General features: G+C 37.6%; 1 protein-coding gene across 6 annotated transcripts in view; it reads left to right on the forward strand.

Moving 5' to 3' along the window:
• The window catches only part of Eda (ectodysplasin A), a 318,888-nt gene that overhangs the window by 290,876 nt on the left and 10,911 nt on the right, over window positions 1-17,101 (forward strand). For all 6 annotated transcript variants that reach the window (XR_013431785.1, XM_040282098.2, XM_040282087.2 and 3 more), the window contains exons 3-4: window positions 12,289-12,312; window positions 16,619-16,798. Coding sequence is in view for 5 of the 6 variants with exons in the window: in XM_040282098.2 (XP_040138032.1) it covers window positions 12,289-12,312; window positions 16,619-16,798 (204 nt within the window). In the remaining variant the exon portion in view is untranslated. The remainder of the gene's footprint in view (window positions 1-12,288; window positions 12,313-16,618; window positions 16,799-17,101) is intronic.

Consider the following 17,101-nt stretch of genomic DNA (forward strand, 5'->3'; position numbering starts at 1 on the left):
CATTGGCATGCACCTGTAATTCCAGCTACTGGGGAGACAGACAGGATGATTTCAAGTTTGAGGCCAGACTCAGAAGCTTAGCAAAACACTCAGGAACTTAATGTGAACCTGTCTCAAAATTTAAGAATAAATAAACAAATAAAACAGACTGGGGATGTTGCTCAGTTGGTAGAGTGCCCCAGGTTCAAGCCCCAGAAAAAAAATATTAAAAATCCCAACCAAAATGGCTACATTCCCACCATGTATAAGTTGCAGTTCCTTCCTGACAAATGATGTTGAGCATCTTTTCAGATGCTTATATGCCATCTTCATATCTTCTTTGGTGAAATGTCTATTCAGATATTGGTCCCATTTCTTAATTTGATGTGGTTTTTTTTTCTGATTGTTAAGTCTTCTTTTCAAACATTTGCCTGTTTCTTTATTAGGTTATCTGTTTTCTTGTTGTTGAGATTTAAGATTTTTAAATTATGTATAAAAGTCCTTTATCTTATATGTGTTTTACAAATATTTTTCATTTTCTGTGGCTTTTGTTGTTGTTGTTGTTGTTGTTGTTGTTGTTGTTGTTGTTGTCTACTTAGTAGTGCATTTCTCAGAAAAGTTTTTTTTTGGTTTGGGGTGGGGGGTTGTTGTTGTTGTTGTTGTTGTTACCAGGGATCAAACTCAGGGGCACTCAACCACTGAGCCACATCCCCAGCCCTATTTTGTATTTTATTTAGAGACAGGGCCTCACTGAGTTGCTTAGCCCCTTTGCTGAGGCTGGCTTTGAATTTGCCAGCCTCCTGACCCAGCCTCTCAGCCGCTGGGATTATAGACGTGTGCCACTGTGCCTGGCTTCAGACAAGTTTTTAATCTTAATGAAATCCACCTTAACAATTCCCTTCTTTCAGTTTGTATCTTTGGTGTTCTATCTAAAAACTCATTGCCAGGCCTATGTTGCCTAGATTTCTCCTTTATTGTGTCATAAGAATTTAATACTATTTTGTTTTACATTTGGTTCTGTGTCCATTTTGAATTAATTTTTGAAAGGTGTAAGGTCTGTGTCTAGATTCATTATGTTTGCTTGGTTTGGGGGTTTTGTTTTCATTCTTGTTGCTTTTGCATATGGATATCCACTTGTTCCATCACCATTTATTGGAAAAAATCTATCCTTTTTCCATTGGATTGCCTTAGCTTCTTTGTCAAAGGTCTATTGACTTTATTTCTTTAGGTATACTTTCAGGTGCTCTGTCCTGTTTCATTATTCTATTATTTCATCAATACCACCCTCTCTAGATTGCTGTAGCTTTATAGTTTAGTCTAGAATCAAATAATGTCATTTCCCGCACTTTGTTCTTATTCCTTGATATTGTGTTGGGTACTCTGAATCTTTTTCTCTCTAAACAAACATCAGCATCAGTTTTTGATACCTACAACATAACTTGATAGAATTTTGATTAGGATTTTATTGAATCTGTATTCCAAGTTAGGAAGAAGTAACATCTTAACAATATTTGCTTCTTTTCCTGAGCATGAAATATCTTTCTATTTACTTAGGCCTTTACTTTTTTTCATCTAACTTTTGTAGTTTTCCTCATATAGATACTCATATTTTGTTAAATTTATATCTTAATTATTTCTTCCTTTTTCTTTCTATTGGGAATTTTATTTGAAATTTCAATAGCTCATTTCGAACATATTGGAAATTGTTTGATTTTTATGTATTATGCTTATACCATGCAACTTTAAAATTGCCACTTAGCCCCAGGAGCCTTTTTGTCTACTCTTTGGCATTTTGGTTTGTGTTGTTTTGAGGTACTGGGGATCAGACTTAGGGTGCTATAGTGCTGAACTACATCCCTAGCCATTTTTATTTAATTTTGAGAAACAGTTTTGCAAAGTTGCCCAGGTTGGCCTTCAATTTGCTATCTTTCTGCCTCAGCCTCCCAACTAGCAGGGCTTATAGGCATGTATTACCACACTTGTCTCTGTGGGATTTTCTATGTAGACAATCATGTCATCTGTGAACAAAGACAATTTTATCTCTTCCTTCCCATTCTGGATACTTTTAATTCCTTTTCTTGTCTTATTGGATTACATAGGATTTCCAATATGATGTTGAGTAGGAATGGTGAGAGTATACACCCCTGATTTGTTCCCAATCTTAGGAAGAAAACATTTAGTTCCTCACCATTATGTATGATATTACCTGTAGGGTTGTTTTCATTTGTTTGTTTGGGATAGATGTCCTTTATCAAATTAGAGAAATGCCCTTCAATTCCTAATTTGCTGATAGTTTCTATCATGAAGGGATGTTGTATTTTGTTAAAGGCTTTTTGAATTTCTTCTTTTTAGGTGTTCATAACAGTAGATTGTATTTTGACATATCATACATAAATAGAGTGTAACTTATTCTAATTAGGATACGATTCTTGTGGCTGTACATGATGTGGAGTTTCACTGGTCGTGTATTCATATATGAACATAGCAAAGTTATGTCTGGTTCATTCCATTGTCTTTTCTAGTTTTAACCCCCTCCTTTCCCTTCATTCCCCTTTGTCTAATCCAATGAACTTCTATTCTTCCCTCCACCCCCACCCCTTATTATGTGTTTGTAACCACACATCCAAGAGAATATTCGGCCTTTGGTTTTGGGGGATTGGCTTATTTAACTTATCTCTTAATCTATTGAGAATGATTATGTGATTTTCTTCTTTATCCTGTTGATTTGTAGGTGTATTATGTTGGCTAACTTTTGAACTTTGAACCAGCCTTGCATACCAAGAATAAATCCCACCTAGTTTATTTCTTAGTCCGTTTTCTGATGCAATAAAAAAAAAAAACCTGAATCCTAGTAATTTACCAAAAAATCGAGGTTTTATGGCTCAGCACTTTATATGTTGGGAAGTACAGGAGTGTGGTGCCAGCATTTGCCTAGCATCTGATGAGGGCCTTCCCAACTGGGTCATGGCATGGCAGAGGGCATCACATGGCAAGAGAGAGCAAGCATGCCAGAAAGAGCTTATTTTGTAACAGACGCCATTCCTACTATAACCCATTAATCCATTAACAAGAGCCCTCATGACATTATCCGTTCCCAAAAGTCCCATATCTCAATACTGTTAGATTGGTGACCAATTTTTCAACATTGAACTTTTCGAGGACATATTTAAACCACAGCAATTATGCTGTATAATTTTTAGTACACTGTTGGTTTTGATTGACTCACATTTTAATGAAGATTTTTGCATCTATTTTGAAGAGAGGTGTCTGTCTATAGTTCCTTTTCTTCTTTGTTTCTTTTTCTTATAATGTCTGGTTTATGGATCTTGTAAAATGAGGTAGAAATTATTCCTTTTGCATCTACTTTTCTGGAAGCAATTATAGAAAATTGATATAAATTCTTCCTTGAATGTTTGGTAAAACTTACCAGCAAAATCATATGGGCCTGGTGCTTTCTATTTTGGAAAAATATTAGATGTTGATTTGATTTTAATAGATAAGGCTTATAAATATTACCTAGTTCTTCGGTATGTTTTCGTAGATTATGTCTTTCAAAGAACTGGTCCATTTATATAAGTTATCAAATTTATGAGAATAGAGTTGTTCATAATATTCTTATATTAACATTTTAATGTCCGTGGGATCAGTTGTAATACTCCTTCTTTCATTTCTGATATTACTAATTTGTGCCATCTTTCTTTCTTAGCTTGAATAGGGATTTTATCAACTTTATTGATCTTTTCTAAAAAACAGCTTTAGATTTCATAGATTTCTTCTATTTTTGTTTTTAATTTTCATTTTTTCTGCTCTAATTGTTATTATTTAGTTGCTTCTCCTTAGTTTGGGGTTTCCCTTTCTAGTTTTCTGAGATAGAAGCTTAGATATTGATTTTAGAGCTCTCTCCTGATGTGTGAATTTATTATTATAAATTTTCCTCTTAGCACTGCGTTTGATGCATCCCACACATTTTTATAGGTTTTGTTTTAATTTTCATTTAGTTTGAAGTCTTTTAAAATTTCCTTTGAGACTTTTTGACCCAGTGTATTTAGAAGTGTGCTGTTTAATCTTCTGTAGTTCCAAAACTTTCCAGTGATGTTTCTGTTCTTGGTTTCTAGTTTTATTCCATTGTGATATGAGAACCTAATTTGTGTAATATCTATTTTAAATGTGTTAAGCTATGTTTTATGACACAGAATGTGTTCTGTCTTGGTGAGTGTTCCATATGAACTTGAGAAGAATGTGTGCCCTGCTATTGCTGGCTGAAGTATTCTACAAATGTCAATTAAATCTATTGATAGATGGCACTATTCAGCTCAACTGTATAGTCACTTATTTTCTGCCTACTTGATCAAGCAAATACTGTGGGCATAGTTAAGTCTCCAACTATAATAGTGGACTCATCTATTTTTCCTCACAGTGCTCTCAGTTTTTCTCTAACATATCTTGATGCTCTTTTGTTAGGTGCATATACTTTAAGAACTGTTGTATCTTCTTGGAATATCTTCTATCATTATAGAACATCCCTGATAATTTCCTTGATCTGAAGTGTGCTTTGTGTGAAGCACATTTCAGAATGAGCTAGCTTTCTTTTGATTATTGTTGGCATGATATGTCTTTCTTATTCCTTTAATCTACCTATATATTTAAAGAGGGTTTCTTACAGGCAACACATAGTTGTGCTTTATATTTTTAATCTGCTCTGACAGACTTTTTATCTTTTTACTGGTATATTTAGAGTATTCACATTTAAAGAAATTATTAATATAGTTGGATTAATGTCTACCATACCGTATTTGTTTTCTGTTCATTGCCCTTTTTCTTTTTTTTTAACTTCCACTCTTATTCTGCCTTCTCTGGTTTTAATTGAGCATTTTATGTGATTCTATTTTTCCCTCGTCTCTTAGCAATTATATTTTTTTAATTTAGAGACTTCCCTACTGTTTGAAATATATATTTACAATGAATCCAAATCAACTTTCTTCTTATTTTAGTTTTGGTGGTAGTAATTGAACCCAGGCGAACTTTTCCACTGAGCCACATCCCAAGTCCTTTTGATTTTATTATTTTTTAAAAACATTTGAGACAGGGTCTCCCTAAGTTGCTGAAGTTCTCATTGAGTGGCTTAGGCTGGCCTCAAACTTGTGGTCCTCCTGCCTCAGCCTTCTGCATCACTGGGATTACAGGTGTTCACCACTGTGTCAGGCCTAATCTGCTTTCAAATAATACTATACCACTTCACAGGTAGTACAAGTACCTTATTACAGAATATTTCCAGTCCATGTCTTCTATCCCTAATAACACTGCTTTCATTTGTTTCACATATTCAAAGGTCATAACCATAGAACAATTTTTTGCTATTATTACCCTGAACAAAAGTATCATCTATTAAGAAAAAATAAAATAATTCATATTACCTTCATTTATTCATTTTCTAACTCACTTTCCTTCTTTATGTAGATCCAAGTTTATGACCTATATCATGTTCCTTGTTTCTGAAGAATTTCTGTTAACATTTCTTCCAAGTCAGATACACCAACAACAAATTCCCTCCATATGGGTTTGTTTGAGACTTTTTGTTTCTACTTCATTTTGAAGGATAATTTCATGGATATAGAATTCTAGATTGTTGATTTTACATCATCAGTCTTCATTAGAACGCTAGGCTTTGAATAGAAATGAAGTATATAGTGTTCCCTAATTTAACAGATGAAGACTCAGAAGAAAAGTCACTTGCCTCATTGTTATTTTGTGGTTGAGTCAAGACTAGTATCTGTCTAGACCAGCTTGTGGCCTCTAGGGCCCTGATTCTATTAGAACACACCTTTTCCTTTATGTCAGATAGGGAGACTACCTGCTCATGTTGATCAAAATGTGTCTGATTTCAATTTTACTCCTATCAAAGTAGTCCCAGGTAATTCACAGCTATCTGTCCCACTCTCATATATTTGTGGGGTTTGCATGTAGAAAGTATGGTGGTTATAATTAGGGGGAATTTGAATGATATAGAAATGTAGCTTGTTACCATGGAAACAAACATATGAGACTAGTAGTCCTCTGAGTAAGAATAAAGTTCTGAAGCATGTAGAGAAAATAAATCAATATATCTAAAAGGTTATAGAACTCAGCAGGGGTTACTGCTTTTGCTCTGTGTCAAGATGCTCACTTCTAGTATGAGATAGCTCTAGCTTCCTAGCATTTTCTCACTAGAAGCTGGAAACCTATAGTGGTGTCAAGTGATAGCAGTGGGCATGGCAGATAGAGTCAGGCCTTAAAAATATATGTTGAGACTCATAAGAATGATTTACTGGTCATAGTAAGCTATGTTAGAACAATAAGGAGCCCCTGTATTGCTGAGATGATGTACTTATTATCAACTGTGGGAGATGTAATGCAATCTAATGACAATCCTATATGTATTTTTCATCTTCGTTTTTACCCCAAGAGATATGGCAAATATTTACTAAGCAGAAGCTCTGAGTGCCTTCCTATGACCCAAGATGAAGTAGAAGAAAAGACTTTCAGCCTGTTTCTCTAAGTACTCTTCACATCATGGCCATTTTAGGGGAGAAAAAAGAAAATTTTACTTAGATTCCTAACTCACATTATATACCAAATACATACCAGATTGCTCATTGATTTAAAAACAAAAATGAAACCATAAAAGCACTAAGACAAATACAGATACCTATACAATGTTACATTAGTGAGGGTCTAACTAAGCATTACACTGAAGGCAGTAATCATATAGAAAAAGATTATTAGGATAATTATATTTCATTGAAAGATTCTCACATCCTTTGACCCAGCAGTATCATTTTATCTTTTGTTTTGTTTTTTGTTGTTGTTTTGTTTTGTTTTGTTTTGGTTTTGGTTTTGTTTTTGGTACCAGGGATTGAACTCAGGGGCACTTAACCATTGAACCACATCCCCAGCCCTTTCTTATATTCTGTTTACAGACAGGGTCTTGCTGAGTTGCTTAGGACCTCAACAAGTTGCTAAAGCTGGCTTTGAGCTTGCAATCCTCCTGCCTCAGCCTCCCGAACCACTGAGATTACAGGTGTGGGCCACTGTACCCAGCCCAGCAGTATCATTTCTAATGAATACATTCTAAAACAAGTGGGGGCAAGTTTATAAAAACATACACGTGTAAAAACATTCACTATAGCATTGTTTATAATAGTGCAATTAGAAATAACTTAAATGTTCATCAAAGATGATTAAATGCCAAATCATCTACATTTATAAAACAATGTAGAAATATAGTTATTGACATAGAAAAAGTTTGTTAAACAACCTTTTAAATTTGATCACATTTTGAAAAATACATATTGATATCCACAGAAGATTTCTAATTTTGCCTAAAAATAGTAGTTATTTGCAGGTACTTTTGATACCAGTAATAAGAATCAATCAGAGCCAAGTTCCATTTCCCCAGATGTGAAAATCGAACACCTAAGAAACACCAAAGCAAGCATAGAAAGCAAGTTTGTTTTTTTTAAATTATTTTATTTATTCTAATTAGTTATAAATGACATCAGAAGGCAATTTAATTCATATTACACAGATAGAGCACAATTTTTCATGTCTCTGGTTGAACACAAAGTAGAGTCCACACTATTTGTTTTCATACATGTACTTAGGATAATGATATTCATCTCATTTTACCATCTTTCCTACCCCCATGCCCCCACCTCCCCCCTTTTCTCTTTGCCCTACCTAAAGTTCATCTATTCTGCTCATCCCCTCCCCCCCCCACCATCCTCATTATGAATCAGCATCCTTATATCAGAGAAAACATTCAGCATTTGGATTTTGGGGATTGGCTCACTTCACTTAGCTTGATATTCTCCAGGTCCATCCATTTACCTGCAAATGCCCTGATTTTATTCTCTTTTAATGCTGAGTAATATTCCATTGTGTATATATATATATATCAATCACATTTTCTTTATCCATTTATCTACTGAAGGGTATCTAGATTGGTTCCACAGTTTAGCTATTGTGAATTATGCTGCTAAAAACATTGATGTAGCTGTGTCACTGTAGTATGCTGTTTTTAAGTCCTTTGGTTATGAATTGAGGAGTAGGATAGCTGGGTCAAATGGTGGTTCCATTCCCAGTTCTCCAAGGAATGTCCATTCTGCTTTCCAGATTGGTTGCACCAATTTGCAGTCCCACCACCTATGTAAGAGTGTGTCCTTTTCCCCAGATCCTGGCCAATACTTATTGTTTGTTTTCTTAATAGCTGCCATTCTAACTGAAGTGAGATGATTTGCATTTCTCTAATTGCTAGAGATGTTGAACATTTTTTTCATATATTTGTTGATTGATTGTGTATCATTTTTTTGAGAAGTGTCTATTCAGTTCCTTGGCCCATTTATTGATTGGAGCCTCTTCAACAAATGGTGCTAGGAAAACTGGAAATCCACATGCAACAAAATGAAATTAAATCCCTTTTTCTCACTGTGCACAAAATTCAACTCAAAGTGGATCAAGCACCTAGGAATTAAACCAGAGACCCTGCACCTAATAGAAGAAAAAGTAGGCCCAAATCTCCATCATGTCGGATTAAGCCCTGACTTCCTTAATAAGACTCCTATAGTGCAACAATTAAAATCAATAAATGGAATGGATTCAAACTCAAAAGCTTCTTTTCAGCAAAATAAACAATCAGTGAAGTGAATAGAGAGCCTACATTTTGGGAGCAAATTTTTACCACTTGCACATCAGCTAGAGCACTAATCTCTGGGATATATAAAGCACTCAAAAATTTTAACACCAAGAAAGCAAGTTTTATTTAAAGAATAGAACAGAGATGGACTTTTCTGCAGAAAAGGGGATCCAGAGCTGGTATCCGAGGAAGTAGGGGTGTCCTGCCCCTTTTATAGATTTTAGAATTCCTTTTTTCTCTTGGCCTCCCCTGCCCATCTTCTGTGACTAGAGACCAAAAGGTGGGCCAAAGGTAGAGCAATCAGAGGGCAGAACAAAGCCTCCCAGGGGTTCAGGCAGGGAGCAGCCCTGGAGGCATTCATTAGCAGCCTGGTGTAGGGAGGAACAATTCCCTGGAGGCAGGTCACCTTGACAACAGGTTGCAGCAGGGGAAAGGGCTCTGGGGGTATTAGCATTTCATTTCCTTCTGAATCAGCCCCCATCTTTCTGACCCAATCATTTATTGCCTACACTGTCTTTTTGTCCCCCAGCTTCACTTTAATAAGCTATTTTTTCTTTGGATTCTCTTTTTGTGTATTATTTATGCAAGTATATACAAGTAATGAATAAGTATGTGTAGTAAAAAAATAATAGAAATTTGAAAATTTAAAAAAAACAACTTTACTTTCCTTCTATTCAATAGTGCATTTTTTTTCCAATAGTGTATTTAAATCAAACTTTCTCCAGGAATGTTTCCCGCCCCCCTCAGTTAGCCAGTATAATTCCTAAAGTCCCCCATCTTTAGTGTTTTTCTAATTGTAATTTCTTTGAGGATGGAGTTGTGTTGCAGTATATACTGTTCTCCATTCTGTAGGCATGTTCAGTAAGGTCTGGTTGACTAGTGATGGTCTGATTTCCTCAAAGCCTATTTTGAAGTCTGATGGAACAGCATTAACCCTCCAGTTGATTTAGCCAAAACCTTGGCCATGACTAGCACATCTTGGCTATGAGGGCAAGGTGGCTGCAGTTGCTGCCATCCTGTTGCTCTCCAGGTCTGAGGTTGCTGACTATTTGGGGCCGGGCCCTTTCTGTGTACATCTTTCCCCAATCAGCTTTCTTGTTCAAGGAAGAGGCCCTTCTCAGTTTGAGTTGCTGCCTCTTAGTATTATCTGTATAGTTGTACTTCCTTGGCAGAACCATCATACATATCCTCAAGAGCTCTCAATCTTGTTAAAAACCATAAAGGATGGGTAGCAAAAAAAAAAAGAAGAAGAAGAAGAAGAAGACAACAAAGGACTGGGAGGAGAGGGAAGGAGGGAAAAAAGAGGATAGGAGAATGGAGATTCATGGCCTTTCAGTGCAGTAGGTTGCTCAATTCTACCTAAAACATCTCCTGCACTCAGGACCTACCATTGCACATGAAATTACTTTTTCAGGGAAGTCTACACAGACACTGATTTTTTTTCACATTTTTATTGGTGCATTATGGTTGTACAAAATGATGGGATTTGTTGCTACATTTACATGCACACTATCACCTCCAGCACTTTCCCCTGCCTTCCCATCTCCCACCCCTTGATCCCTTTCCTAAACTCATCTCCCTTTAATAATCATGAGATCCAGCCCACCTTTCTTTTCCTTTATTTTTGTTGTGTTTTTCTTTCTAAAGGGCTTATGCAACCGTGGCCACACTGGAAGTCCTATAGGTTAGAGACTCTACTGACCTCTAGTAGAGACTGCTGTCATTGCTAGAGATTTTTCCAGGCTTGTTACAAGGATCAAATGAGAGAATAGCATACTACAGGGATACTACCACATCGATATTCATAGCAGCACAATTCACAATTGCTAGACTGTGGAACCAACCCAGATGCCCTTCAATAGATGAATAGATAAAAAAATGTGGCATTTATACACCATGGAGTATTACGCAGCACTAAAAAATGACAAAATCATGGAATTTGCAGGGAAATGGATGGCACTAGAGCAGATTATGCTTAGTGAAGCTAGCCAATCCCTAAAAAACAAATACCAAATGTCTTCTTTGATATAATGAGAGTAACTAAGAACAGAGCAGGGAGGAAGAGCAGGAAGAAAAGATCAACATTAAACAGAGACATGAGGTGGGAGGGAAAGGGAGAGAAAAGGGAAATTGCATGGAAATGGAGGGAGATCCTCATTGTTATACAAAATTACATATAAGAGGTTGTGAGGGGAATGGGATAATAAACAAGGAGGGAAATGAATTACAGTAGATGGGGTAGAGAGAGAAGATGGGAGGGGAGGGGAGGGGGGATAGTAGAGGATAGGAAAGGTAGCAGAATACAACAGTCACTAATATGGCATTATGTAAAAATTGTGGATGTGTAACTGACGTGATTCTGCAATCTGCATTTGGGGTAAAAATGGGAGTTCATAACCCACTTGAATCTAATGTATGAAATATGATATGTCAAGAGCTTTGTAATGTTGTGAACAACCAATAAAAAAAATATAACATAAGAAAAAAATGATTATCTAAATATCAAATTTATTTTAAAATAAAGCTGATTGAATAAAAAATATATGTAAATATGCGTTATAAACTATAAAATAATATTTGAACCCTTGATGTTCTTTTTGTAAGCTCTGGTGGGCCCTGACAGTGGATTAATGTTGTACGATATTGTTTTTGTGGGATTTTGGAACAGCTATCCTATACCTGTGTCTAAAGAGAGCCAGATCCATCTACAGAATGAAGAAAATGAGGTCTCTGGGAGGGAAAAAATGAGTGGGAGGCACCTACACTGTGTATGTCAAGGGAGTGGTTGTCCTGTATTTCAGAAAAGCCTTGGGTTTTCTGAGTGTCCTCTGTTGGTTAAAATTATTTTCCTTAAGAGTAATTCCCAAGAAAATGCTTGTGATTTCACTATCAATGAAACTGTTCACACTTCTTTTAAAGCTTCCATTAAGTTATGGTAAATGACAGTGTGAGATCATGTGGACCCCATATGAGTGTGTTAAGTTTGCAGTATTATCTATTTCTTTATTTTAGTTGTAGACGGACACAACACCTTTGTTTCATTTATTTATTTATATGTGGTGCTGAAGATAGAACCCAGTGCCTCACGCATGCTAGACAAGTGCTGAGCCACAACCCCAGCCCCTGGTTGCACCATTTTAATAACTACCAAATTAAATCACTATTAGAAAGTGACTAAAAAGTAAACTGTTCCTGTTTTGCTCCTTCCATGAAAACAACTCCTTTTCCTTTTCAGCTTCCCCACATGAGACGCCATATCAGGTCCTCACCTGGATGCGTGACTCTTCAACCTCAGGACTTGCAGAATTAATGGAATGCCGTCCTAAGGTTGTTGAGTTATGCGTTTCTAGGCATTTCATCTCTACAAAGAAGCACCCATCCCCTTCCCCCAAAGACTAAGGCTGAAAGATTTTTCTCTCTAGGAAAGAATCTTCCTTGTCATCTTTGTGGTCTCAGCAGTCAGAAAACCAACTGGGAAGGCTTTGTAGTTGGGAGATACTTTGTCAAGAACCTGACCCTTGGCAGTCAGGCTCCCTTAAATTTGCAGGCTTGGAGGTCGCTTGCAGGGCCTGTCTTAAAAGAGTAAATATTTTCTATTAATTTTTAGTGACTTAATTTTCCATTTTTTTTTCTAATAGGTCCAGTTAAAAACAAGAAAAAGGGTAAGTTAAGCTCTTGATTTTAAAAATTGTCTTGTCATGTCTTCTCTAAAGTTAGAAGAAAAAAAATCAAGGGAGTAGGATTTTTGTGTTAATTTCTTTCAACATTGTTTGTCTATTATTTATTCAATCACCTATGATGTGTATGAGCATTGTAGTTTTTAAAGAACAAAAAAAAAATGGTTCTTCAGTAGTGGTCCATGAAAAATAAAACTGATTCTCTAGCAACATATAAAAATTGTTTTTGTTTTTCTTATTGCTTTCTTCACACAGGGCCTCGTGCATGCTAGAGCAAGTGTGCTACCCTGAACTACATATCTGGCATATCCTCATCCTTCCTTACTCTTTCCCCTGCCTTTCCTTTTTCTCTGTTATTCCCTCCTTTATCAAATCAGCGATCATATTTGAATGAAAACCTGAAGTGCTTATAAGGAAAAAGGTACACTACCTATGGAAAACGTCAATATTTTGGTTTTTGGCCTAAATCTCAACCTATTCAATTTCCCAGATACTCAGGGAAGATATGTCTTATTTGTAGGGATTCTATATCCTTTTCTCTATGATGGGAAAACTAGACTATAGTGTTACCCTGATCCTTCAATCTTTCCAAAAAAACTTCTAGTTGGGTAGCTCTGTTGTACTGTTTCTGGGCCAATAAGTCTCCATCATTCTTGAGATGAGACCGGCCCAAGGGCTGCTACAAGTGCTCATTTACTTGAAGAGAAGCATCCAAAGAAATGACTAGGTGATATGATACACTCAAAAACAACTATGAAACTAGTATATTAGTTTGTTTCTGGGTTCTGGCCTGAGGGGATGATAGATAATGTAAAAATAATGATTTTTCATTTAAATGCTTCAAGTGAAATGACTCTATTAAGATTTATGGAACTTTCTAGAATAGGTTATCAACCTCAGACTGAGTCAAAAAGACTGGCTTCAGGTACAGTCTGCCACTTCTGACTGCTTTGAGGTACTCAGGACCCCATGGTAAATTTGTTTTCCTTTTGTAACGAAACTAAGGCCTCCAGAGGACCTCAGCTGAGCAAGATTAGAAAAAAGCAGGAGACTAGAATCAGTGAAGAAACCTTTCTCTGTGGGACCTGTGCATTCACCACCAACATACTTTTTTTTAATATTTATTTTTTAGTTGTAGTTGGATACAATACCTTTATTTTACTTATTTATTTTTATTTGGTACTGAAGATCATACCCATGGCCTCACCCATGCTAAGCAATCACTCTACCACTGAGCCACAACCCCAGCCCACCAACATACTGTCTTTTAAGAAAGCAAATTTGGTCTTTAAGTGTTTAGTTCTTAACTCTTGTCACATCCCTTTAAGACAGAAATTATAATTCGGATCATTGCCCAGCACTGCTACCTCGTGTATGGGACATTATTGAGAAGAAAATGCGCATGAGCTTTAAGCATTTACTTTAGCTGAAAGTGATTTAGAAGCTATTTAACATGGATTTCCTTGGACACAGTGAATAGGCTCATGCCTGAAGAGTTAAATTGAGTTATTCCCTTAATTTTCACACTTTAATGGAATTTTCCTACTTCTATAATTCATTCATATTCTCATATTCTCTCTCTCTCTCTCTCTCTCTCTCTCTCTCTCTCTCTCATTTTGGTTGTGATTTCAATATTTAGGGATTTGCTAAAATGTTAGGGAACTGTCCCTTTGATGAAGTTCAACTTTGAAAGGAATATGCATATTCTTCTAGGACTACACAGGGTAACTTTCTAAGCATGAAAGTCTCTAGACTTTTGTATCATGAAATATTCTGTTAGGAAATCTGAAGAAGGAATTCAATCATCTAAAGTCAGCCTCTAGTCCAGAGGTCATTTTGAACATGCTCTTCCCTAGGCCTAACTTTCTATAAGTATGCAAGTATGAGAAGCACACTTGCCTGATTGCAGAGAGGCAGAGAAGACCAGCTGTACAACTAGATCACAGCAGGAACTTTTTCTCAAATGCCTTCTAACATTTTCATAAGTGAACATTCTCTGTTTACACTGCAACCATTATTCTCTTGGACTGGAGGAGTTTCTGGCTGTAATTCTTCCAAAATTACATTAAGCAATTACAGGAGACTCACATTCTTGAAGCTGAAGTTTTTGCTACCCACAGAACACCCTCTAGCTGGAAAAATCTCTGTTAGGCCCCAAAATGCTAGGATACAGGATGGCCTAATATGCACCATCCTCTGTGTCTACTCCACCCAAAAATAATGAAAGAGAAGCAAGCCTTACAACCAAGCTAGGAAAGTTTCCTGGCTGCTAAGGGTAGGTCAGTCCTCCTAGGGAACCTTAGTCTCAGGAAGAAACTTAAAGAAATCATTGAGGCCAACCTCCTCATTTCACAGATGGAGAAACTAAGGCTCAAGAAGAGGAAGGGATATGCCCAAAGTGTGACTATGGCAGAGCTGGGGCTTACATTCTTATCTCCGGAGTACAGATTCCACTTCTTTTCACTACACTAGCTAGAATTGAAACTTGGGCGCCGAATAAGCCTGATTTGGAAGCTGTCCAAATCTGAAGGGAGATGGTTTTCCTGTTCAGCATCTTAAAATTGACTAGATGTAGAAACTGAGCAGATCCAATCTTCTGCTGCTAAGTTCAGGGAAAACTCTAAAGCTCAGACCTCTAGGTCTTTAAGGCTACAGGGACTCTGGGAGAGATGCTCTCCACACCTTCCTTTCTTTAACTCCCTGGAGAAGAGGCTCCCCAGTGATCTGTTCTTTCATTCCAAATGCAGATGTGGATAAACATGGACAGTTGGCCTCTTGAGTGGCTTTGTCATGAGGATTTGGTTTCTTGAACATGAGGCATTATTTTCAAAGGAGGACCTGATAAGTCAGGACAGGATTTTTCAGGCTGAGTCTGATGAGCAGGGAGTTGGAGTCAGTATGAAGATTTTAAAGATAGGGTTGTCTTTAAAATTAAACTACCTCAGCTGAAGATATTGTGGTGGAGTCTTGTAAAAGGCTTCCATTCCTGGGACTTCCACAAAATTGTGAGAGGGTGGTAAAGGGAAGAAGAAGACACTGACTTCTGAGTGACTAGCTGCAGTCCTCAAGTGGAGCTGCTCAGAGCAGAGAAGTAAACAGAAAGAGCTGGAGGCTTGGGTTTAAGTCTCACTTAGCATGACTACATCCGGGTGGAAATGTTGGAAGGACAAGAATATGAAATAGGAGAACTGAGATTGTTCTGGAAATATAGTGAGGACATTATAGTGATTATAATGAATAATACATTTGAGAATAGGGCCTCTGAGAAAAGACTCTGGGAAGTTGGATTATTTAGCATACGAAAAATAGAGATTGATGGGTAACCTAATGTCTTTGAGTGTATAAAGGTTATTATGTCAATGATGCTAACTATTCTTCTCTGTCTACACAAAGGATGGAATAAAAGTTTAAGCTGCCATAGGAGGGATTTCAGTTATATCTACCAAAGAACTTCCTAACAGTGAGCAGTGAGGGGTGATAAACATTGGAACATGTTACCAAGGGAGTTTGCAGAATTTCCTTTCCCAGAGATCTTTAAAAATAGAGTTTAGAGAGGTCAGCTGAGAAAGCAATGCCTGCTGCCTTCTCCTCAGTTCTCTCTACTCTGCCTCCCCTTACTTCCTGTTGTTTCTCAATATCCTCAATCACTCTTAGCTCCCTCCCTCCCTCTTTCTCTCCTCCTTTCCTCCCTCCCCATCCATTTCTCATTCCCAGCTAGCACTGCCCCCATCTCCATCCCCACCCCCATCTCCTGCATATCCTGACTCCAGTAAGTGTCTTCCCAGAGCCAGTGGCATTCCTGAGGTCAGGCTGTCCAGCTTCCTCTTGTCATCCACATCAAATCCACCAAACTAGGCAGTTAACATGAAAGTCCCACACTCTTCAACAATGGCCCAGTTCTGTAAAGAACCACAAAGTGACCCATAGGTCTGACTGCTTGGTAGTTGTTGTCCTTTGGACTCAGCTGAATTGTAACCTTCTCTTTGAAGACTCCCCTGACCTCTTCAGCATTTGGTCCTTACCATTAATGTAGCACTCCTACTATTCTGTGACTATTTCCCCACTAGACTGAGCTCCTTGAGGGCCATTTATTTCTGTATTTTCCTATCCAACTGAGAGAAGGGGTAGGGTATGCGTGATAAAAGTGTCCAGCTCTTTAGCAGGAACTCCCAGCCAGAGGGCTGACTTTATGTCATTGAAAGTCTCTAGAACTCCTGACAATATACTCCTGACAGTGCACTCTCAGTAGTAAATAACTACAAATGTAACTCTGATTCATTTTTTTTTCCAGGAAAGAAGGCAGGGCCGCCTGGGCCCAATGGTCCCCCAGGACCTCCAGGACCACCAGGACCTCAGGGACCCCCAGGGATTCCAGGAATTCCTGGAATTCCAGGAACAACTGTCATGGGACCACCTGGTCCTCCAGGTCCTCCCGGTCCTCAAGGTCCCCCTGGCCTCCAGGGACCTTCTGGTGAGTTCTCCTGTCTCTTCACCCCCCAAGCACCTTATCAATACTTTTACAGAGCAAGAGAGGGTGATCCTGAGAATGGTTTCAAATAGTGGTGATGGGATTGATGTGCAATAAGAAATGCAGGTCTCCTTTCCCAGTGTAGAGCTAGGAATTGGACAAGCCAGAAGAGTCTGGCCTACTCTACCTTCTTGTTTGTACCAACCTGTCAATGACAGGCTACCTGTTCTTGCCCCATGTGAAATCTTCCGTCACAATATCCCTTGACTTTAGGCCTCCCTATAGTGTACTAGTAAATTTACATGA

The sequence above is a fragment of the Ictidomys tridecemlineatus genome, chromosome X (assembly GCF_052094955.1).
Source record: "Ictidomys tridecemlineatus isolate mIctTri1 chromosome X, mIctTri1.hap1, whole genome shotgun sequence".
NCBI classification, from domain to species: domain Eukaryota; kingdom Metazoa; phylum Chordata; class Mammalia; order Rodentia; family Sciuridae; genus Ictidomys; species Ictidomys tridecemlineatus.